The 25,751-nt window shown below is 32.7% G+C and overlaps 1 protein-coding gene across 1 annotated transcript; it reads right to left on the reverse strand.

The window, feature by feature from the left end:
• Positions 1-3,864: 3,864 nt before the first annotated feature.
• Positions 3,865-24,471, reverse strand: LOC129230003 (uncharacterized). Its single transcript, XM_054864391.1, has 4 exons — positions 24,208-24,471; positions 8,646-8,713; positions 7,132-7,397; positions 3,865-4,251 (listed from the first exon to the last, which is right to left on the reverse strand). The coding sequence occupies exons 2-4, from the start codon at positions 8,692-8,694 to the stop codon at positions 3,925-3,927; spliced, it is 642 nt and encodes a 213-aa protein (XP_054720366.1). The 5' UTR covers positions 8,695-8,713; positions 24,208-24,471; the 3' UTR covers positions 3,865-3,924.
• Positions 24,472-25,751: the final 1,280 nt, after the last annotated feature.

A 25,751-nucleotide genomic window follows, 5' to 3' on the forward strand; every position in this document is an offset into this window, starting at 1 on the left:
GAGAACAAAGGTTAAGTATAAAAATTTAAAAAAAAAAAATATGGCTTGCAACAGCCCACATAAGTCACCCTTTGAAACAAAAGACGTTAAGAAATTTTAATGGGTTTTGAGCCCTCAAACTGTAACCACATTGATTACAATAAAACATAAGTTTGGCGTGCGAGTTGAACTATTTTACTTCTCATATTTTCATTCTTGATTGAAATTGTGGCTTGATGGTATTGTGGCTTAATATTTCTAGATTCTAATCTAACTCGAATATATCTATCCTTTTTGGTTAGACAACAAACTGTACCTGACATTTCTTTTTCTTATTTAACCTATCGTCTCACTGCTTTAGTATGACATGTGAGGTTTTGAAAACCATACTACTCAGTAGGTACACCATCAGGCAATTTCTTTCAAAGTTTTATCGGAAATCCCCTTTTTGAAAGAGGGAGCTGGCGAGTTTTACCAGTTCTGCTTATCGATGAGCTCATAGTAGTCTCTCAGCTTCAAAATTGAAATCTGGAATCATAAATGTTCATTGTCTATCTTCGAACTGGTCGTCGTAATCCATCTCAAAACAAGTGCTCTGATGATGGTCATCCGCAATGCCTAGAGTTATATTTTTTAGATTCTCAAAGTAACCAGTATGCAGAACGAGAGCTGATGATCGAAACATAGTACGATGGCAAGTTTGAAGAATTCGACTGTATAGCGAAAATTTACAATTCCATATTTCAACTTGAGTTCTTTGATAAGCAGAAGTGGGAAAACTCGGATCATCTTCTTAAAAAAGGAATATCAGATAAAACTTTAAAAGAAATGGTGCTTGAGGGCATAACTACTGAATTATATGATTTCCAGTGCCTCACGTTGAACTAAAGCAGTGAGATGATGCGCAAAATTAGATGAAGAAGCGTCAACCACGGTTTGTTGTCTAACCAAGAGAGATTGATTACTTAGTCAGATTAGAATCCAGAAATCTTACCCACAATGTATCACTAAGGCCAAACATTGTCAGGAGTCAAGATAATAATGCGACTCGCTAGCCAAACTGTTTTATTGTATGAAATGTGGTTACAGTTTGAGAGCTCAAAAAACATTTAAAGGGGGGCTGTTTTGAGGGGTATTTTTCTCAGTTTTTGGAGGGGGGCTGTTGCTTTTGAAGGGGGGCTCCGTGATATTGAGGAGTGCGCCCATGCCCTTAGTGGGTTGGGCACCCCTGGGTATGTGAACGACGCCACACGGACCATATGTAAGTGCCAGATGTTATTCAAGGCCATGCGAGTAGAAGGGATTCTGTAAATGACTGGCTGTCTTTTGAGAGTACGCAATATCTGGGAAATGGTTTGGTCTTGGAGAAAAATCATGAGGACCATTTTTATAGAAAATTTTGAGATCTACAACTTTGGTCTGAGGTACTTTTCGATAAAACTTACCGGTTTTGAGAAAAATCCAAAAAACCTAAAATTTTGACCTTTGACCCTGAATAACTTTTTTAGCGCACATGGGATCGACGGGGACTTTTGGCACCTTATTTGTAATGCTAAACCTAAGGTCTCTACAAAAATTTAGCTTTCCCGGAATTTTTGTTATTTGATCACTATTTTTATGTCTAAATTGACCGGGCTGCAACATCCCGATTTCTATCCTTATCTCCTTTTTCTGGTTTTCGACGTCATGAACACTGATTTGCATATAAAATTTTCTTCTTCCGTTTCCTGATAGGCTTTAAATTATGGATTATTCATTTTATGTTACTTATTGGCATACATCTTTGCGTGATTTTGTTAAAACCATGTGCTTCCCTAATTGTTTTGAGCAGTGTAATTTAACCTTTGTTACTAAAATTTAAAAATTGATCTTAGGAAAGAGCATGTTTAAAGTTTTAAAAATATGTGCCAAAAGAATGGGTTTTACATGAATCGGTGCATATATGTTCTAGCGTCAATGCGGGAAACATGACCACAGCACAGTTTTGAGTTGCTCTATTTCATGACGTTCCAATTATTCAATGTTATGCATAGCTAAATTTAGTATCCATCATCAGCTGTGTAATATGCTAATAGCTAGTGTTCAATTTGTCATCAATTTGACTTGTTGTTCATGTTTAAAGTCAATATTGCCTTATAATAATTAGTAAATGCTGCCGTTGTGTTTATTCATTAATATAACTGTGTGACACGATTTTTCTAACATGAATACTATCACGTGTATTGAGTTACTTATTTAATTGTAACCAAAATTGCCAAATGATACAGGTTGCTAACACGCCACTTTTCTTTGTTATAGCCTCTATAACATTTTCATGCACCTTCGCTTATAATGCTATAAAAAGAATTTGATTCCACATATATATCAATAACTATTTCAATAACTAGAAGTATAAAACAGCCTATTAGTATATACTGTAAAAAATATCATCTGCAACAGTTTTTCTTAAATAGAATATTTTATTTCAATTAGAATTGCCGTAAGTTTCTGAAGTGGCAACACTTAATTTTCTAATTTACCTCTTATTCCGCAAGAAAATGATTTTTCCACCCTTACATATAAAACTCGGTTTGACGAAATATTATGTCAAACCTATGGATAAAAATGGCAAAGGATTTTTGTATTTGTAAAGCATTTTCCCGAATTGAGTGAAGCTAAATTAAAAGACGGCAGATTTGGCGGCCCACAAATGAAAATGCTAATGAAGAAAAATGACCGGGATGAAAATCTCACCCAAAAAGAATTATCGGCTTGGTTGTCTCAAAAAGAGTTTGGCTCAAAGATATTTAATCAGTCAAAACATCAATAAAAATGCCAAATTTTTAGGGAAAAACTTGCTGCAAAAGTTTAAAACAATGGGGTGCAGAATGTCATTGAAGATGTCTTGCATTCTGTGATTATGTCTTGCATTCAAAGTGAGAAATTTTTGCGTTCTCACTTTGATTTTTTCCCTCCTAATCTTACAATGGTGAGTGATGAACAAGATGAACCCTTTCATCTAAATATTAAATGTATAGAAGAACGTTACGAAGGGAAATGGAATGCAAAACTGTTGAGAGATTACTGTTGGTGTCCAATTCATGAGGATTTCACTCTTCACAAAAGGAAGAGTTAATTTTTCATCATTTCTTTCAAAACATGAGGATTTATTTTTCTACTCAATGATAAAACCTGGGTTGTTTCTCTTCACAATGCACGTATAAGTGTATATTTTTACTATATTTGCATTAAGATTCAAAATGTAAGTTGAAAACATGTTTATATTATATTTAAAATTTTCAGTTTTTATCCACTTATGGAAATTTAATTTGTCATAACTTTAGAATGGTACGTGTTACAATAATTTAGTTTATATATTTATGTTTAGCAGACCCAACCTGACACAAATCGCTATTTTTCTCAATATTATAGGAAAAAAGTAAAATGTTGTACCACAGTGTAATGATTGAACTATTAAAAATAGAGGTCTTTCCTTCATTTTCTAACCTTGAGCAGCCGCCATTTTGTCTCACCTCTGAGCCTAAATTGGCTACTTAGTTGTTGGCTTAGACTTTTTTTTTCTTTCATTTTTACAAAAATTATTATTGAAAAAAAATGTACTCAAAAACTTTCTCCCTTTTTTTTGTATTAAAAAACTTTCTCCCTTTTTTTTGTGAAGTCTAAGTGTTTACCAGTTCTAGTTTTTAACTTTTTCCATGGGTAAATTTAATCCTTATGTGTGTCATTTTGTCCAACCCTCTCCTATAAAAGGACCCCAAAGCGAACTGATGCTGACAAGTTTTTAGCTCTAATCACTAATATTAGAATGGCAAAATCAAACGTTTTACTTATTTTGATACGTCCCAGAAAAAAAAAAAGAAAAAAAAAGGAAACAATTCTAAAAACATAAATAATTTATTAACGTCCCTCACATAAAACAGAGATTCTGCACAACACATTCATTGATCATTCCAATCGAATTTCCCTCAAATGCATTTGAAGTGCTTCAGTTAAGGGTCCTTGGATAGAGTGTGCGATAGCCCTTTGGAATATTCCCGACATCAGAGTGGTCATCTCTCCCAAGGCCCAGGTGAAGTACCCGTATCCGGTCATCTCCACTTTGGCGTTCTTGAATCGATTGATTCGAAATCGTTCCAATCGGGGGTACAGATCCTGTTCTTCTGCCCCGTAGTCCATCAACAACTCAATTTCGGCTTCGAAGTCTTTCGAGATGAAAACTACATAGCCTTCTCTTTCTCTGCCTCGGACGGCCTTAGTCCAGGTGTAACGTCCCTGTTTGAGACAAAGCATATTCAAAAGTTTGCATGATTTTCAAATAAAATTATAACATTTAACCTTATACAAAGCCCTTATTTCTTTTGTGGTCCAAAAATACGGGGTGTTCTAGAAATACAATCCGTTAGCATGAAAACACTACAGTCCGACCACGAGAAATATGGAATTTGGCAATCGGCCAAGAGTTAAGACGATTCCATCTGAATAAATCTATCAGGGAAAACAGCGATGGGATTTTTGTTGCACGCGTCTTATAATGTCCCTAGGAAATTATTAATTTATCACATTCTCTAAGTTGAAAATGAGGGTGAACAAAAAAAAGTTTCTATGTAAATCAACAAAAAGAAAATAAAATGCTTTCATTTTGTCGGGAAATGTAAAAGCAAAATGGTAAGATCAAAATTTTGTTGTAAAATTATGAATCAATTAATTGTTGTAGTGAAAATATCGATTGATTATAGTTTAGATTTTTAAAAAAGAATGCAGTGACCAAATTGTCATTTTTACCAAACTACGTCTAAATAATTAAGAGGCAAAAGCGCTCATCTGTAACGAACAAACTGGTACCACCTCTGTAAACTAATAGATGCGTCCATTTCCGCTTATACGCCTTATCGGTGGTCAGACTGTAATGTGTATTAACTTCTTTCATTAGTGATTGAAGAAATGCCCTTCTTAAAAGAAGGAATAGACAGCGTTTCCTGGGAACTGGGTGATAAAACATATGAAGAGGTGCGTTAGTTGTACCTATGAAAGTACGGAAACAGCCATCAAACTGATGAATCCACCTGATCTAACACCCTTTGACTTTTTCGGTTGGGGTCACGTTTAATCTCTTACGTACACGATTAAAGTCACAAGTCTTTTCTATGGCAGAACATTGGTCATTGTGTTGAAGTTGATATGCGGGGTTGACATGTTAAATTCCTATGTATATTTGTTCTTTGCGTGTATTATTTTTCCTTCATTAAAAATGCTGATTAGAAAACTGGATTGTTATTTTTGAAACACAGTGAATATAAGACCAAAAGGCTGATTTTGATCAAATACAATGCAACAAATTGCCAAGAAAGATGAAAAAAGTACCTATTCCAGAAAATGATGTGTTTTTTATTCAGAGATGGCGATTGGGACTGAAAAGGGCGGCGGGGCAAAAAAGAAAAAAGACAACTAAAAGCCATTGGATGTCTTTTTCTAGCGGTCATTTTTAGCGGCAGCAAAAAAAGAAAAAAAAAATGAAGGGAAAAAAATGGACAAAATTTTGCAAAGACTGAATTTGAAAGCATATGAGTGGTAGTTGACAGCTAAATCTGACAGCTTAACTCGTGGTTTCCTTAAGATTTGGATGAATTATGTACATAATAAGTTTCCCCAAAGAAACACTTAGACAGGAATTAGACATTCTTTACCCCAAAATATTTTGAGATGTCACAAACACTTAGAATTAATTTCATCAAGTAAGTATGGCTTGTTGAAGTAAAACAATTGATTTACTAATATTTAAACAATGAATACATAAACTAAACGTTTCTGCTCGTATACTAAATAATGTTTCGTAAACAGATACACAAAGTAGAACAAATAATTATGATCAGAAAAGTTTAACATTTTTGCTTTTTTTTTTATAATTTCTAGTTTTTGTTTCCTAAATTGGAAAATGAAATAAATAACTGAACCATTAAAAAAAGGGGGCCGGTTGCCCCCTTGACCCTCCCCCCTCCCCAGAATCACCGCCACTGTTCTTATTTAATTATATTTATCTACCAAGAAGAAAAAGATACGGAGAAATCTCGTAACAACGAACTTCCAAGAGACCGCAAGTTTTGTTCGTTGTCACGGACATTTTGTTGTAATGGAACTCAAGCGAAGAAGAGGAAATAAAATCTGAACTGAAGATTAATTTCGTTGCATTGGTATTCCTGGGAACGGGATTTCACGATATCTTTTTTATTAGTTCATCAGAATGAGTCGTAATTGAGAGCTCGGTTCAAGATGTGTGTCAAATTCAGTACGGTTATGATGAAAATTTTCTTCCTGTTTTACAAAGGCACTCAACCTAACCATTTCAGAGTTTCATAAAACTTTCAGAAATCTTACCGTTTAACATCTTAAATTTATGTAAAATATTTTCAGAAAAATCTATCATTCATAATTGATTGATTAATGATTAGTAATTAATTTTTGAAATTCTTTGAAGAGCATTATTGTTTACTTAACGGCGGTGCCTTAACCCCCTTGCAGTTGGACAGTCCCAGAATTACATGTTAAATGGACGAAATATCTCGTCATAAACTACAAGGTTTAAAATGTTATAACTCAAAGCGGCTGTATGGAACCTATAGAGCTGTAAAACAGATATTTTTTTTAATAAGTGCATGTAATTTAATTTGTTTTGCAATTTGAATATTTTCGGAGGAAAATATTGTTTGAATTTCTTTTTCTTTTTCTTTTCTGATTGAGTGGTAAGCAACATCTTCTAAAAAAAATTAAAAACTTCAAAACAGATAAATTAATTAAATAGCAATATCAGTTTTTTTTTTCCGCATTTTCAAAATGAACTAGGGATTTGGAAGGTTCCGGTGAAACTTTTACAGGGATTCATAGTATTTGCCACTGAAGGGGGTCTTTGAAAGTGATCTCCCCCGCCCCCTTTGAAAGTTTTTTGGATCCTAATTGATCCAAAACAAAATATCACCTAACAGGTAAATGTTTCGTTCAAATGAAGAAACTATTTTCACCCGTCATATCTTGATGGGCAATTTTCTAGTTTATTTATATTTAAGAATCTTTATTGTTCTGAAACATTAATTTATATACCTCTTCCAACATTTGCATTTCAACAGTGGATCAATGTGTGTCAATATGCCGTTGACTTACTTTTACTTCATCTGTTGTAATTTTCGCTGAAATGCTAATTGTGTATCCTTCACATCTGACTTCTGTGCTACCAAACCTGGTAACATTCGACAATCCCCAAACATTTCCATCACTTAATTCAACTACAGTAGACCTTGGTGGAAGTCTTAGGGGTTCGGGGAGGTCATCTCGAACCTTTTCCATGACTCTGTCCAGATATTCTTCTACATCCTCTTGACTCCTGCAATTCGTGGTCACCACTTCATCTGGACGTTGGCGACATTCTCCTGTTAAGTAACAAATTGTAGATGAGGGTTTGAAATTTGGCCACAAAACCACATGAAAATGTAATAATGAAAAAGAAATATAGATTATAATAATAATAAATTATTAGCATTTAAAAGAGAATAATAAACATGTTTCTGAATGCATAAATTATTTGCCTTTGTGTCCCCATTATCGAAATATATGGTTTCAAAGTCAGCCAAAAATTTTAAGGAAATTTGCCAAATTTAGCGAGTTTCGGTGAGTAATGGGAGATTTCTTTCACACGCTTTTCAGGTCGGAGAGAAATTGAAATCTTTAAATTCTCGAAAAGTCTTTAATTTTGGAACATGAAAAAAAATATTAAATTGGTAGCAACCGAAAGAGCATATTGAGACATTTTTTGAAGCAAAAATTATTTGCCCTCGTCTCCCCGTTGATATAAAGTCTTAAAGTCTGCCAAAATTTTAAGACTTGGTGAGAAACTGAAGGTACCATGAATTTCAACATCTGCTTGTAGCAGGGCGTCCATCTGCAAAGCGTGCGAAAGATGACTTCCATAATCCGCTGAAACTTGCTAAATTTGGCGACTTTTCGAAAAAATTTGGCAGACTTTAAGACCACAAGTTTTGATAACGGAGAGACGAGGGCAGATAATTCACGCGTCAAAAAACAAGCTTTACTTTCCTCTTTTGATCGCCACTTATTTAGATTTTTTCATTTTTTCTATCGTATGGTTTCCTGGTTAGCAGCAGAAATTGTGTAATGAAGCTAAGTACCTTAATTCCTCATTTTTGTAGTGTGATAATTATCACGAATAAGGATTTCCGCTAGAAATTATATTTTTCAAAATGAATATTTTTATCTAAATACACTTCCGTGTTTGATTAGAATTTTAAATTGTTAAATCAATACTCATTTCACAAGAGTTTTGATACAGCTCCAAAATACAGCATTTCGTGTTGATTTATCTCAGCCAAAAAGGACTGTTTACTTGATTTTATTGAATACAGCAAATATAAATCGTTAAAGCGAATTTAAATATTTTAATTTCATTTTGGAGAAACTCAGGAATGTTTGACGGTCTAAAATCTAAAAAAACGTGAGCACTTTTAAGGGTAACGCAAATCATGCGTAAGTCAATGTTAGCTGTTTTGGAATTTAGTCAAAACAGCTGCTGCCAGAAAATAAATAAATAATAATAATAATAATAACATTATTGATAATAATAAAAATAAAATAAGTTCACAAAAATAAAAATAATTTCTTACCAATGATAAAAAGCGAAATAAGGAAAATCACATGCATATGAAAATTCATTTTGTCAGGGTAGAAGAACCTAAATAAACAAAACATTCAATCTGAAATGTGTACGAGTGGATGCAAAATTTTCTATCAACTACACAAATGTCATTAAAAAAATCATAATGGTAGGTACTTCAAAATATATATATATATATATATATATATATATATATATATATATATATATATATATATATATATATATATACGAAATTACTATCAGTATTAAGACACACAAAGGCACTACTGACAAAATATTATTTTTTCTACTCAAAAAATATCAACAAAAATTGTTATGAGAATTGGAGAAAAAATATAACATTGGCAATCAGAAATGAGAATACTTTCTAAGAAAAGCGTGTTAAAAATGGGGTTGTTTCCTCCAGTCAAAAGTACTACTCTTAGTCACTAAAGTTGATAGAATGAGCAAAAAAAAAAAAAAAAAAAAAACATGGACTTAGAAAATACTTTTATTTTCCCAAAAATTATATTTTAATCAATTTTTTAAATTGTCCGATTTTTCAAACAAGGCGTGGTCTTATGACGTCACAAATGATGAAGTTTGGCGCGTATTCAACTGACGCACTGAATGCTTAAGCTTGCTGTATACCGTGTTTCCACGTTATGATAATTCAGAAGCGAATTAAATATTTCGCTCTACGCTTGCCCTCAACCTAGTGAATTAAATATTTCGCTCTACGCTTGCCATCAACCTAGTGAATTAAATATTTCGCTCTACGCTTGCTGTCAACCTAGTGAATTAAGTATTGTGCTCTGCGCTAATGGAAACAGTGAATGGCAGTTCATCATTTGTGATGTCATGCGCAGAAGTGTAAAAAATAAAATTGAGTCTGTGCACGGATTTAAATAATTTTTAAAAAACAGTAAACTTTGTTAAATTATTTTAAAAATGGTCAAATGCTATGTTTTTAAGCATTCTCTTTCAAAAAAAAAAAACTTTTAAAATTTCGGAAACGACCCCATTAAGCAAAAAAAAAAAAATTGGAAATTTTAACCTTTGTGAGTGCTTAACGTGAACATGTTTAAAGTGAATCTCTTTTCATACTATCATGCAATTTTTTTTATTGATTTTTACTGCTTGCACATTAAGTTAAGATTACTAAATAAATACTTTGTTTGCTAAAAACTTCATTCATTATGAAGAAATTTAACTGAAAACGTGAAATTTTGAGTCGTAGAGTGAATACAAAAGGTCAGAGATTGTTTCATTAAGACTTGATAGGTGTATTGGGAAGAATTTTCACATTGAAGTTGCGTGAAAAATTAAATTTTTGTTTGAATACAAATTTGAATGGTACTGAACTTCAGAGTTTATTCATTCATGTTAATGAATTTATATTGCTCAGAAACGAACAACGAGTAGTTTTACAAATAATTTACAAATTTAACAAAATATGAATTTTTGTGAAATTTTGCCCAAAGCAGCTCAATTGAGTTAAAAATAGAATCAAGTGTATTTTGACACTTATTGTATAATTCAGTGTTTTATTTTTAAAATTTCGTTTAAGGTCACATGCGTAGCACATAATATCGGTAGAATCTTACTAGTTAGTTTTTTTCTTTTTCAGCAATCTGTGGGATCGCCATTGGTCAGTTCGAGTTAACCATTTGTGAGTAGCGTTTGAATGATTGCTCTTGTGTTCTGAGAAAGTTTCGAAGTGTGGCTTTGAATCCCCATCACTTCACTTCAAAGTAGGTAAGAATTATTATACTTTTACCAGAATGTAGTAGGCGAAAGGAGCTAACAAAATTATGATTTTTGGAAACAGTTTGCAGCACTTCCTAACTATCGAAACCATGTGATCCAAAGCGTTTGTTTTTCTGAATCTCATGGGGGTGTTCCAAAGTGAGACCCCCCCCCCTTTTTGTGTACTTTCCAAAATCCGGTCGCATATTTCTGAAAAATGATATATTTACGCAATGAAATTGAGTATGTATCATTTTAGTAGTAGTTTAGTATCTTCTCTTTGAACACAATTTTCAATTCATGGCAGGGAAAGGGATGGACAACTCTTTAGGCTCATACAATTCTTCAACCTATTTTCTTATTCTAGTTCTTAAGCGTATAAATACTCTGGTACTTTAAGGTAAAAACAAACAAATATAAAACTTACCTTTGTCTTATTTTTCGCATTGTTGACGAAATTCTTTCAAAAAGTAGAACGATCTGAATTAGAAAAACCGTTGAAAAATGTATTTTCCCCCACTTTTCACTGAGTTCAAATATTGCTACTTACGAAATTTTTTACATGGATCTTAAGACTATGCGATTCTTCGGCAACCAAATGAAGCATGTTTTATCAGTGGACAAGCTATTTTAATTTGAATATTAACGAAGTTGTAGGTCGTAGGAAGAAAACAAATTGGGGGTCCGACTTTGGTGGACTTCCCCTAAAAATAAAAAAAGCAAAAACACGTACGTACCGAATTCCATTCCATACCATTCACGTACAGAATGTTAGTTTTTAATGGACCTCTCATTTTGAAAATTAATGTACATTATTTATTTATAGAGATGTACAAAGTCGCATGGGTAATTAATGAAAAAAAAAAGTTTTTTTTTTTTTCGAAGAATAAGTAAATTTTTATTTCTGTAGTTGTTTTCTTCTACAACCTATGATAACGAAGTGAATCCTCGAAACTTACTAATATTTAGTAAACCATCTTTCATCGCAACAAATAAAGTCTTATTCGGATTGTTTTATAAAGCTATTCGTGGTACCCGCACGGCTTTACCCGTAATAGAAAAATTAAAAGGTCTTTTGGTTCGGCTGTGTATTTACAAATAATGTATGGTGAATTTTCTCGCCATTTAGCTTGTACCCATGTTACGGTTCCACTGTATGATAATTTCGTATCTCGTCAATTGGCTTGTGCCCATATTACGGTTCCACGTTATGATAATTTCGTAATTTACTCGTCCATCTTATGATAATTTTGTCCCAAAATTGGAATAGAAAAAGAACCACATCGAATTTTCGAAAAATCGCTTTAAGGTGTCACCCCCATATGCTACAAACTAACTTTTTGCCAAATTTCAGGAAAATCGGCCGAACGGTCTAGGCGCTATGCGCGTCACAGAGATCCTGACAGACAGAGAGACTTTCAGTTTTATTATTAGTTAAGATTCCTAAACTGGTGTAACTTGATTTGAATGTATCGAGTTGGAGCAAGTAGGCGAATTCTTTCGCGGTAAGTGTGATAATTCGCATATTTATCCCAAACTATATTTTTGATGTCAAAACTTGCCGATTTAGTTTGCAGTGTTATTGCTCATTTGGCGAACAATATTTTTCAAGGAAGAAGTAACAAGCGGTACAGGATTTTCTCGCCAACAAAAGAGTTGCAGTGGAAACTCAAATCTGCGCCTAACAATTTCTCTTCTTACTTATTCCTCTCCCTTGAAAGAAATGGACTTGCTCACAAGGCCATAGCTTAACTTCTCAGAGCTTAATAGTAGAAAGGATTGATTACTGTGTGGCAAATCGAGATAACATTTCTCTTTCTCATTTTATTGTAGTCATAAGCTGCAGCCTATGGGTAAAAGTGTACACCCCCTTGCCGCCCATTAAAATTGTATTTGAATACTTCCTGGGATTGATGGATGGTGAGCAATCCAGGGAACACTGACCATTTATAATGTTCCAACTGGCCAAATCCCCAACGATGAGATAATCTGAATCTCTAAGCAGTTGACTTATATTGAACATAAAAGAAAGTGGAGCTGGATACACCGGTAATAGATCAGACTCAATGGCTGTTTCAGAAGTTCAAAGAATTCCTACTGTCCGCCTCTGGCAAGTTGAGCTCCGCTGGCCTACCGATTAAACGACTCCATTTGTTGAAATCTTAGACCATTAAGAGATAGACGAGCCATTCCATTCAGTCGCTATTGTAAGCGCTGATGCAGGAGTAAGGGCGAAAAGTTTTACGACCCGGGGAGAAGATCAAACAGTTTCGCCGCTCTCTACCACGTGATTCGGTCATTTGGATTTCAGCGTTTTCTTCCCATGTCTCTATTCTAGTAGGAGAGAGTCCAACTGAATAACATGCCGTATTGTTGTGCACACAATTGCAATGAAAAAGCATGTGTTGGAGTACGAACCTGAAGAAAATCATATATATAAACTAACAAAATTAATAACCGAAAAATATTTAAGGATACGAATGTATCATTACGTAAAAAACATCAATGAATCCCGAAGTGCACCAAAAGTACGCAGCAAATGCACAAAACTAATCTTGTTCAAAAACCAATAACTGGAAAATAAAAAAAAAAAGAAATTTTCTTGAATCTTGTGTTACAATTAATTTTATTGCCACAACATTTTTTCTCTAAACAATTATAAACGTTGAAGAATATTAGAGGAGCTAATGGTATTCGAAAGTTGAAAGAATTATAATGGAAATTGAGAAGTATTTCGATAAAAAATAGCGTCTAACTTAGCAAAAAAAAAAAAGAACGAAAGAAAAAGATATATATATATATATAAATGGATGTATGTTTGCGTGTGGGTAAGTGTTTGTTCTTTATACAAATACAAAATTTGCGTGGGAGTTTTACCAAATTTGGCACACAGGTTTTACTTTTAAATGCATTTTAGGTATCACCTTCCAAAAGAGCGTCCCCATACGCAAACGCTTCCCCCGTAGTGATGTCAGTGCATTTTAGACATGAAATATGATTTTAAACATATCTGAATTTCAGTATTTACATTTTTCAGTGACTCTTAATGGCATTTCGTGTATAAATCCACCCCTCCCCCAGAAGGGTATCAACTGGGGGAGGGAGGGGGATTCAAACAATTGTTTTATAAAAACCTTTTTTTCCCCTGTCCTATAAGACAAAATTAACACTTTTTTCATCTCACTAACCACTTTTACACGCAATAAAACAATTTACGCTATGAATGCACTTCTCTATAAAATCAGCCTATCTCTAACTTGTAAACTGTACGGGAAATTGCATTTCGAATTTCGTAAATATACCTTTTTTAATTCCGAACCCAAAATATTAAAAATATGTTTAGAGTAGCTAAAATTTTCGCGATTAACGAGCGATCCATATTTTTTGAAAGAAAAGAAAAAAAAAAAAAACTTAGCTGAATAAGGAAAATACAAACAAGATTCAAACACATAATTTAGAGGGGGGAAATTGCAAAAATTTTTTAGCCTTTCTTTAATTTATTTTTGAAAATTTTCTTCCTGTTTTAGCGATGTTTTTTGATTAGATTAAGCCTTTATTTATTTCATTAATTTTCCTTTAACAAAAACTTTTGCGGGGAAGATAGGCTAAAAATAGTTTGAAATACATTACTATTTGAAACTTTTAACATCATTTTCACAAAATTAATATTTTATTCATTTCTTGAAAGCATGAAATAGTAAGTTAAAAGTAAAAAAGCTATCTTGCATTACAAACGGAAAAAGAGAGAGAGCGAGGGGAAATAAAAATAATTTTCATTCATCGTAAAGAACTTCTCTGCAATTTACCCTCTTTCGAAAACGTGGGTGAATTAGTAACTCTATTTCTCAATAGGCGAACTTTTAGAACCATTTTTAAATCGGCGTAACTCAACAATTTACAGTAGAAATAAAATAGAAAAAAAAATCCATTAATCAGTAAACTATGCGCTTGCGGGTCACAGAAAAAAAAATGTTCCAAAACATTTCTAGCCGAAGACAAAAAATTCAAATCAACGCTACTCAAATCCCTACGAGAATTTACGCAGTTATGCGAAACACTCCACTGTGTGTCCATCCCAGTCACGTGGTATCCCCTTACTTTCCCCCGCGGTTCTTCCTGCATCAACAACCACGCCCACTGCCGTATCTATGTGTTAATGATCTAAGGTTGAAATAGGGGTGGGGAAAAACGCCTGAAGTTCAAAAGTCATAATGGTATCCCAACTCTTCGCCTAACAATTTCTCTTCTTACTGATTGCTCTCCCTTGAAAGAAATGGACTTACTCAAGGCCATAGCTCAACTTGTCAGAGGCGGACTGTACACTACCTATATCCACGAGTGTTGACCCAACTTATGACTGCACTCGTCATCCCGGTGTGAATGTTTTCTGCTTATCTGTTTCTGCAAGGGCTTCAGCATTCCTTCATACACTAATTGGGTTTCAGATATGCTTATTGAAGATAATGCTGTATATCAGTCAAACTAGCGTGCGTCTTAAAGCATTATGACGTTTTTCTAAAACAGGAGAGACGAAAGCCAAAAACGGTGAGAATTGAAAAAGTTGTACACCTATACTCCCGTAAAAAAAAGGGCTCTTGAGTAAAAAGGAAATGCTACAGCAAAATCAAAATCAGTACAAAAATCTAAAAATGAAATTAAACAGAGAAAAAAGAAGACAAAACAGAACAAAGAAGGTACATAATCTGAGGATGTCGACTGTGTAAATTGCCTGTATTATTTGGAGAAATTTCTGAGATTGTCGTAAAGAATGAATTGATCAAGAGAAAAATGGAATCAATGTAGGAAATGTCACATGTGGGTTCACGAAGTGTACTGAAGGAATACACTTTTTCTTCGAATGGGGAATCTGCAATTACTGCGACAGTAAGGAATAGGCTTTATTAGGACGTATTATAACTCTTACATGGTAGCCTACTAAATGAATTATCTTCTTTTTTTCCAAATCATTGAAGTATGAAAATAAATATGAAGTTGTTAATTTCGTTTATACGTTTTTCAACATCTTCTTCAAAAATCCAAATTGAACTTTTTCTGTGGTCTGATACCTACTTTTAAAGCATTCTTGATGCTACTTTTATTTTATTCATTGGTAAGTTTTACATGCTTATTTGAAACATTCTCGAGGGTTCATGTCGAATTTTCAATGTCTATTATGAGTTTCGTCCAATTCGTCAACAACAATGGTATTACAATTTCGAATGGGTATTTATGTATTATCCCGTCGACCACGCTTGTGTGTGTTATAAAACCTCAATCCTGCTTTAATCTTTTTTTTTTTATTGGACACGTTTGGCCATGAGAGCTTTTGGAGCGAGAGTTGAAAAGCACCTAAACTATAGTTCGGACAAATCTAAACTGGTAGCGTCGTAATGCTGTGATTAGGATCTGCGCAGCATTCCCAATGCTCCCAGTTAAGTTTGCCCCAAATATAGTACTATCAAGTTTAACGAATTTTTGATGGGAATTAGGCGTGATTTCTCAAATTGCGTTAGTCACTGAGGGAAACTTTTGGTAGTGCAGATTTTGATGCAAATTAAAATGGTATCTAACTTTATGCAGTATTTTTAAAGTTAAAGAAATTTCTAATCGCTATTTTAAGTCACCGAACTGATGCTCGTCATTTTGGAAAACTAGACACTGTTTTTGATTTGGGGAATGGTAAACGGGATAACACACAAGGCATCTAAATGTTTACAATAACTACTGAACTACAAACTTGTTCGAAATAATCCATTCTCAAAAGATCATCGATTGTTTAATTTGAATCCTTTTTTATGATCAACAGATTTTACATTATCATTTGATGAATGAAGGCTATTTTTACTAACACTGCTAAGCAAAGAAGAAGAGTATTCTGCTTCAAACTCTTCATCAGGTTCAGGAAATAAAAAATCATTGAACGACAAATATGTCTTAACTTCTTCATCATTTTTTTCTTCTGATGCCTGCTTCTGGTTCATTGACTGTTTATGTGCTCCATCTTCAACATTGCTTTGTGTAACTCCTCTCAATATTTCTTTTTCTAATCGCTGTAGTAGAACTGGTTTCATCTCAGTATGTACAACCGTAGGATATTGTTCTTTAACTTTTCTTTTTTGCTTTATTGGCTCAGATCTGTGTTGTCTTTTAACTGAGCTTTGATTATGTTTGAAGCTTTTGGCTTTCTTCTCATGCAAATTCTTTAACAGTTGAACACTTTGCTTAGGACATTGTTTAAAGTCTCTCAGTGTTTCTGAATATTTCGTTTTGGCACATACAACTATAAGATAAACGGATACAAGCACAGCCAAAATCACTCCACCTGCAACTGAAACCCATAAGACTAATGCATTCTTGACCTGCTGTTCCTTTGATTTGTAATCTTCCAAATTTGAATTTTGCTCAGTAGATTCCTTTTTTAATCTCGCTAGAGATGGCTGGGTCGAAAAATGTCCATTCACGTATAGTTCTATACCATCATCATGTTTAACAATATTTCCCAATGTAATTGTTTTTGCAAGGTCTGCAATTTGCGTAGTTTTATTTTGAGAACGCTCTGATAAAATGTCATGAGATCTATCCACCAAAGTTCTCTCAGCAATGCCACTAACTGTAGAAGAGAAAATCTTTCTGTGAGAAGTTAAAGGGTTTTCAATGGGATTTTTTGACAGCAATTCTAAAAGCTCCTTAATACCAATAGAAGAATTAGTGCCATTGCTATGAAATACTTTGATTTCAATCATTTTTCTATTTTTTGATGGGAATTCTGAAGGTGTGATAAGATCCTCAAGACTTAACCTATCTTTTCTTTCTTTTTCTGGTACTTGTCTTACATCAAACTTGGTCTTCTTCGAAGCTTCATTTATTATGTCCTTCAGCTTAACCGGTTTTGTAGAGGTAGTTTGCTCAGCATTTTCTGTTTCGATTATTTTGTTTTCCTGAGCATTTTTCTCTATTAAGTTTTTTGACAGCAGATCAAGCATTTCTTTGATTATTTTAATCTCTTTTGTGCTATTTTTTTGGAGAATTTTAATTTCTATAGATTTTTTATGTTCTACAGGCTGATTCTGCAAATTATCCTGGTTGGTTTTTGACAAGAGGTTCTGTCTTAACACACTCCGATGTGCTTTTTGTGAAAGTGAATTTCTCTTGTACATCTCCTTTTTTCTCCCAATTGCGTAGTTCTTATGTTTATTAATTTGGGCAGTTTTCGTTGGCATGAGCTGAGAATTTGATTTTACAGTAAACGTGTTTTTTTCGGCTACACTCTTCAAACGAAGCGGTTTGCTAGTGGTGCTATTATGCTGTGAATGCATCTGCACATGCAAATTTTTGTGTGTAGTCACATTAGCAAATCTCATACTTTCGGCATAATTTAACAAAAACTGCGCTAGATCATCAACACGTTTATTTCTTTGCAAGTCATCATTATCATTTATTTGTTGCCTTCTTCCTGCTTTTATTTTCCTTCCAGAAAAAATACTTATACCATTACTGTCATGATTAAATTTATTACCTCTCTGCGGCACAGAAGCAGGATAACTTATCTGACCACCCAGTACGCTATTTTCATTGCTCAACCGACTTCTTACAGTCCAGTAAGCGCCATCAACCAACTCATTTACATCTTTTAATCTGAAATTATTAGTTTGAAAAGTTGTTTCTTGTAAAGGATTGCCGTTTTGCAAATCAGGGTTAATAATTTCTTCTCGAGTGATATCTCTGAGGAGTATGAAGTCATCTGTATCGGGTGGTGATCGCTGAAAACTCATCAGACCTTCATCGCAAACAAAAATACCGAAGTTATGGCACATCATCAGCAATATGATAACTGTTCTTATGTTCCTTGCATGTTTCCGAATATAAATAATTTTCTGTACGTGCATTCGGAGTTACAAGAAAGCACTTCACTGCTGTTTTAACCATCTATCCTGAATATGTTTATTCTTTTTAGTAAGAGATGTTTCCGGATAATATCAGGTTTAGTTAAACTGATTTGCTCAAAATCCCCGTTATTTTAGTTTTAATATCTTCCTCCAACAAAGGAAATTTCCACAATGAAATTTACTTTGTTGTGAAATCAATTTTTAAACATGTTGTTTGAATTACTTTTTTCACAACAATGATATAGTTCAACAGCTCCCCTCGATAATAATTCAAATAAGATAGGGGGCCCAAATATGACACAATTAATGTACTTTGCTTTCCAAAAATATAAATATTTCGCAAAAAAGTATGAAATTGGTCTGAAGTTGTGATATTAAGTGGCTGGATGTTCACGCAACAAAATTTTAATATTATCAGCATGTTAGATGTGTAATAAAAATAGCTGGACAAGAAACTGGTAATATGTACCAATATTCTATATTTCTCAAACTGTTTTTTTTTTCTTGCAAAAATTTTATTCCTAAGTTATAGCTATTTTTTTGCGCCACGGAGGAGTGAAATTCGGCATTTTTGTTCATTTTTCAAAAAGCTCTAGTGAATTTATTTAAATAAGTAGGAAGATCAAATACAGCTTTATTCGCAACTCCAGAGCTCGAATACGCTACCTTGCGGTGATTAACAATTCTAAAGAAAAAGGTAAAACATCCCATTCCATGTGTTTTCATTGGGGTAAATTACAGGCTTCAGACAGTTTGTGGTGTAATGTAATCTCAGAAGAATAGAAAAGAAAACTTCCCTCAAACACGATGAAAAATTACTGCCATTCACTAAGCGTCAAAGAAAGTTATAAGTTTCGGCATGTGTTTGTTTTACTTTTTCATCCACCATTAGACGGTGGCTGCAGCGCCCCTCTAGTTTGAAGTTGCGAATTGTAAAGGTGGAAGAATGAACTTTTATTTGTGCATAAAAAAGAAACGATTTAAGTTAAGCCTAACTAGAAAATCTCCGTTGCCAAATCATGGTTGAAAAAGCGCCGTTTTCGTCATTTCGAGCCTAAAAAAGCCGATGAGGGACTTACAGCAAGAAGCTAATTTTTTTTCCTTTTGTAGTTGTATGCATACTAGACGCACAGAAAAAATAGGTTGATACTTGACACTAGTAGTCTTTCATGGTGAAAAAATTGCTTAAACTTTTAAAAAAATGAAAAATGGATTTTTTTACTGCCCCAAAACGGGATGTTTGTTAGGTAATAAAAATTTGAAACTGCTAAGGTAAGATGCCATTACATTGCCCATTAAAACTAAACAAAAACTGTCTTGTTTTTTTAAGGCATAGAAGAGATATAAACCTTTCAGTAAAACGTTTGTTTTTGGTGAAAAATTATGTTTTGTAAATACAGTTAATACAACTTGAAAGCTATTTGTTGTTTAAAATTACATTTTGCAAATGTATTTCAATGAAATTTGGTTGGATGGTATTTTTTAAGATATTTATGCAGTGTCTACTTGGCCTCTTTTAAGTAATCTGCAAAACTTACTATTGTATTAATTTAAACGCTTATATATATATTAGGCCAGTGCCAATAATGTTTGAGACCAAAAAAATTTAGAACAGGATAAAACCAGTTCGAAAGGTAAGAAAATCTAATAACATTAATAGGAAAAATAAATTACGGGCGAGCTGAGTTCAGGAAGGGGGGGGGGGTGTAGGGGGGTTTAATGGGGGGATCACGATTTCCGGAAAAACTAAGAGTCCTATCGAAAAAAACTAAATTACAAAGCTGTTGGTAATAAAAAGATCTACAACTTTTGTATTTTCACTTTTTTACATAACCTCAAAATATATGCGAAAAATTCAAAAAACCGCCCTTTTGGTTTTTTATTTTTATCTCCCACAAAAAAAAAATTTTTTTTTCACTAAATTTAATGAAAAGTTACCTTATTATGTCCCACATACACTGTATTTTTTTGGATTTAAAATATTTATTTTTTCTCCTTATTTTGATTCAGTATTAAAAAAGAAGCAGAATTTTCAATCAAAAAATCTCAAGTCAAAATATCTGATTTTTTAAAAAAATCGGAGCAAGTTCTTTTTTTGGTATCTCTACTTTTTAATGGTATAAAAAAAACAATGTACAATACTATGGAAACTTTTCGCAAAAAATGCAGAAAATAAAAAAAAATCAAGTTTGAAAAAAAAAATCATCACTATGTAAAATTTTAAGCTATTTATTAAAATTTGCACTTTAATTACACAAAAAAGGTATAGAACATTTATTTCGTTTAAGAAAAAATTCATTCACTTTAACAAAACGCTTTATTATCTTGTTATTTATCAATATTTAATCGTTAACTATAATCACATTCTTTAATTATCCATTAGTTTTCGCTTCTTTGATGGCTTTTCTTTATCGTTATGCTCAACTATTGTTCTTGATTCCAGTAGATCTTCGAAATTTTCTAGACCATCATCATCTTCGTCTCCAATATTTTTTCCAGTCTGCATTAGTTCTTCATCCCCAATTTCATCTAAATCATTAACTTCCTCGTAGGTTTTTATTTCCACATTGGCACATTTTTCAGAACCGTGACAATTTGAACATAGACTACACTAACCGTCTAATGGTGGATGAGAAGGGTAAAACAAACGCATGCTGCAGCTTGATTTTTAATTATTGTAGTATATTTTTATTTTCAGTTTGTGTCAATGTAATATGGAAAATTTCATTTTTTTTTTGTGTAATTAAAGAGCAAATTTTAATAAATAGCTTAAAATTTTACATAGTGATGAATTTTTTTTTTCAAATTCGAGTTTTTTATATTTTTTTCATTTTTTGCGAAAAGTTTCCATAGTATTGTGTATTGTTTTTTTATACCATTAAAAAGTATAGATTCCAACAAAAAAACTTGCTCCGATTTTTAAAAAAAAAATCAGATATTTTGACGTGAGATTTTTCGATTGAAAATTCTGATGCTTTTTTACTACTGAATCAAAATAAGGAGAAATAATAAATACTTTAAATCCAAAAAATTACAGTGTATTTGGGACATAAGGTAACTTTTCATTAAATTTAGTGAAAAAAAATTTTTTGTGGGAGATAAAAATAAAAAACCAAAAAGTCTTGAATTTTTCGCATAAATTTTGAGGTTATGTAAAAAAAGTGCAACTACAAAAGTTGTAGATCTTTTTATTACTAACAACTTTGTAATTTAGTTTTTTTCGATAGGACTCTTAGTTTTTCCGGAAATCGTGATAAACCGTTTTCTTCCCCTTAAACCCCCCCCCTACACCCCCATTCCCGAACTCAGCTCACCCGTAATTTATTTTTCCTATTAATGTTATTAGATTTTCTTACCTTTCGAACTCGTTTTATCCTGTTCTAAATTTTTTCGACTTTTTACCATTTTCAAAGCTATTGGCACTGGCCTAATAACCAATTATAACAGAAAAAAAAAAATTAACTCCCTACTGTTAGTCTATCATTGACTATTTTAGGCTCCAAATGACGAAAACGGTTTAAATAGAAATTTTCCGTTGTCAAATTGGGGGTGAAAAAAGTGCCGTTTTCGTCATTTCGAGCCTAAAAAAGCCGATGAGGGACTTACAGTAGGAAGCTAATTTTTTTTCCTGTTGTAGTTAGTTATGCATATTAGAAGCACATAAAAAAATAGGTTGATACAAGCAGTCCTTTATCATGAAAAAAATTGCTTAAACTTAAGAAAAACTGAAAAAATGGGTTTTTTCACTCCGTAAAATCGACCTGTGGGGAAGGTGATACAAAATTTGAAAATCGTAGGGTAAGAAGTCGTTACATTGCACTTTAAAAAAAAAAATCTTGTTTTTTAGGGCGTAGAAGAGACATAAGCCTTTAAAGTAATACAATAATAACTTTTGCGCATTACTTAAAAGAGGCCAAGTAGACTGCATAAATACCTTCCAAATTTCATTGAAATACATTTGCGAAATGTAATTTTAAAGAACAAATAGCTTTCAATTTTCATTAACTATATTTACGAAACATAATTTTTCATCAAAAACAAGAGTTTTATTGAAAGGTTTATATCTCTTCTCGCCTTAAAAAAAAAAAAAGACAGTTTTTTATTTCGTTTTAAAGGGCAAGGTAATGGCTCCTATACCGTAGCATTTTCAAATTTTTATCACCAAACATCCCGTTTTTGGGGAGTGAAAAAGACCATTTTTCATTTTTCTTAAGTTTAAGCAATTTTTTCACCATGAAGGACTACTAATTCTTTTCTGTGCTTCTTAACCTATTCTTTTCTGTGCTTCTAGTATGCATAACTAACTACAAAAGGAAAAAAAATCCGATTCCTACTGTAAGCCTCTCTTGGCTTTTTTAGGCTCGAAATGATGAAAACGCAACTTTTTCAACCATGTTTTGACAACGAAAAAATTCTAATTAGGCTTAACTTATAAATCGTTTCTTTTTATGCACAAGTAAAAGTTAATTTTTTCACCTTTACAATAAAGCCGTGTTTGATCCTCCTACTAATTTAAATGCATTTACTACAGCTTTTAGAAAAGGATTAAAAATGTCGGATTTCACTTATCCGCGGAGCAAAAAAATTGCTCTATCTCAGGAAGAAAACTTTTACAAGAAAAAGAATAGCTCTATTTCAGGAAGAAAATTTTTACAAGAAAAAAAAAGCAGTTTGTGGATACACAGAATGTTAGTACATAGTATCAACCAAATTTCATCAAAATCAGAAATGGTGCGGCACAGCCAATTTGTTGATTTAATTTGGAATGACACGAAAATTAATATATATCACTTTTATAGTTGCAATTAAATTTTTCTAAGGAAACCTTTTGATTGTATTTTATTTCACTTAATATAAATATTGTGAAAATATTTCTTCTATCGCATGGGGTGTGCCTAGAATTCGGAAGGATACCAAGTGGTCCTCAGTGGTGAAACGGTTGAGAACCACTAGTCTATGTCATTGGGAAATTACGATGGCCGATATTAGGATCGTGGGTCCTTCCTACTTAAATTATGTCAATAACATTAAGTAAATAAATTCAGTTCATTTTTGTATTAAACTTTTTGCAAAAACTATAACTAAAAATGAGAAATTATTTTTTTGCTATTTAAAATATAGTTTCCTTCCGGTTAAAGAGTAAGTCCAGTCTCAATCGCTGGTCCGGATGACCAGCACCGGTCCCTCGGTCCACGAAAACAATGTGACCCGTCTATGAAGATTTTTTTTTCCTGTCCGCTATGAAAAATTTTATTTTTTTTTAAAGGGGGGGGGAGTAAAGATTTTCCATGATATTTTTCCGTTTTTTTTCATAAGTATTAGCGATTTTTTTTCAAAGGTTTATTTATTAATGTGCAGTAATTACGGTAATTACTTACATTTACGGATGTAATTGTAAGTAAATAATAATGTAAATCATATAATTAAATTATGTAACAAATTTTTAACACCTAGTTTGTTTTTATTTTGTGTAAAAAAATTTTTTTTCCACACATTTTTACCAGTCTGTATATCAAAAAGGGTTAAGAAACTCTGCTGTAAAATATTTATTTTCCAAAAAAACATTCATGTACTAAAACGATTTTTTTTTTCTTTTCTTTTTGCACGTTTGGCAATCATCCAATTTTTAGTGAACTAGTTTTTGCATTTTATGCAGAGTAAAGCATTTCCAATACTATGTCATCTTTTAGTAACAGTGTTGAACATAAAGTGTATTTTCTTCCAAAACTAATCATGTATGAAATTGTTGAAAAAAGCCGAATGTAGGAGAAAATTTCAAAGTTTACAGACTTAATTTTAGATTGTTCTTAAACAAAAACAAAAAAAAACAAAAAAAAAAAAAAAAAGAAAAAAAAAAGAAAAAAAGAGAAAGAAATCAGAATCTCTTTCAGAACTAAAATGATTAAAGAACACAATATATGAGAAAGTACTTACTAGAGATCAATTTGAATCTGGAGAAAAATATCCTTAGTATTTCTTATGAATCCAGTCTAATTTGTGAGGAACTATTTCTTAAAATTCTGCGAAATGCTTCTTACTTCAACCCATTATAAACAGTAGTCAACATCTGTTCAAGAAGGGACACTTCCGTCAGATTATCATCAAATCAAACTTTGAACTTGACACCGAATCAAAGTTAAAGATACACATTACCACTTTTTTTGACAGTTTTTGTTCTTAAAAATTCGAAATGTTTCTAGAATCGACGCTTCATTTCCCAAGTTTCAATTAAAAAAATTAAAAATATCGTCGCTATCAGCGAGTTCAAAGTCTTGGATGTTGAGTGAAGTTATCGAATTGCGATTTGTTGCTTCGATATCTACGTCACGCTCGTAGATCAAATTCCAAGATGGATTTCTTTGATTCAGTTTGTCTATAAACCTGATATCAACCCTTTAGCATTGGGAGCTGTGACGTAGTTATCAAGAGAATAGCAATGAAAAAAAAGAGAAAAAACTTTGAATTTTACGACATTTGAACATTGGACTTGCAATAACAGCAAAATAAAAATGCATGTCAATGTTCAAAAAGCATCCGTTAAGCAAATTGAAATAAATTATTTAATGATTTTTATCATTTTTCTCATAAAAAACCAACTGATAATTTTAATTCGTTTCCAAATTTGTGACAAGCGTCGATAAACTGGAAAAGTGCAAAATATTATTAGTTTTTTTTAATATATATAATATAATTATTATGTTAACAAGCTTATTTCTCGACCTGGACTGGGTATACCACTCTTCGTTTTGAAAATTAAAATACAGGGTGTTTCTGAACTCTTGGACAAAACTTTAAGGGGTGATAACAGACCTCACGCACAGGATAAACAATAAAATGTCAAAAATAAGGGTCCCAAACGTCTTCCGAAGGAGATAATGCGCCATTAAAGTTCAGGGTCCAAAATTTCAAATACTCATAAAAAACGGAAAAATTGGTCGATTCGTTTGTGGTTTTCACTAAAGTTATTATTTGTATCAGTATTTTCTTGAAAATAAATTTTGAGGATGTAGTTTTAAAATGGCGATAGAGGGCGCTTTAGACTTCAGAGTAAGGAACAACTATTTTCTACCGCTAGTTTTGAATCTCATTGAATGTTTTCTAATGCTTGGATCTAAACTTAATTTTTCAGTTCAAAATCAGAATCATTGGGAGTGTATAAATAGTGCAAACTAAACTGCGTTCAAAAGTTGAAATACGCTTTCACAAAAAAAAAAAAAAAAAAAACATTCACCCAGAAGAAAACGAGCGATCTTCATGAAACTTAAAATGCATGTAGCCTATAAGAAAATTATTACAAATTAAGAACAAAAGATTGTTTTATTAAGAACTTATGACACAATAAATGTTACAAAACCGTAAGTAGTATAGCCTCCCCGAGAAGCTATACAAGACAAAACACGGCGTGGTATGGAGGGAAATAGGTTACCTATGACCACTGGGACTAAATCGGTATTCATCGTTGAAGTTAACACGTCGCC

Source organism: Uloborus diversus, chromosome 9 (genome assembly GCF_026930045.1).
Source record: "Uloborus diversus isolate 005 chromosome 9, Udiv.v.3.1, whole genome shotgun sequence".
Taxonomy (NCBI): domain Eukaryota; kingdom Metazoa; phylum Arthropoda; class Arachnida; order Araneae; family Uloboridae; genus Uloborus; species Uloborus diversus.

Excerpts from the sequence above, each read along its gene's own strand:
- LOC129230003 (XM_054864391.1), bottom strand. The coding sequence starts at position 8,694 with ATGAATTTTCATATGCATGTGATTTTCCTTATTTCGCTTTTTATCATT. Across the intron at positions 7,398-8,645 it reads TATTTCGCTTTTTATCATTG|GAGAATGTCGCCAACGTCCA; the intron begins GTAAGAAATTAT and ends GTTACTTAACAG. Across the intron at positions 4,252-7,131 it reads TTACAACAGATGAAGTAAAA|GGACGTTACACCTGGACTAA; the intron begins GTAAGTCAACGG and ends TGTCTCAAACAG.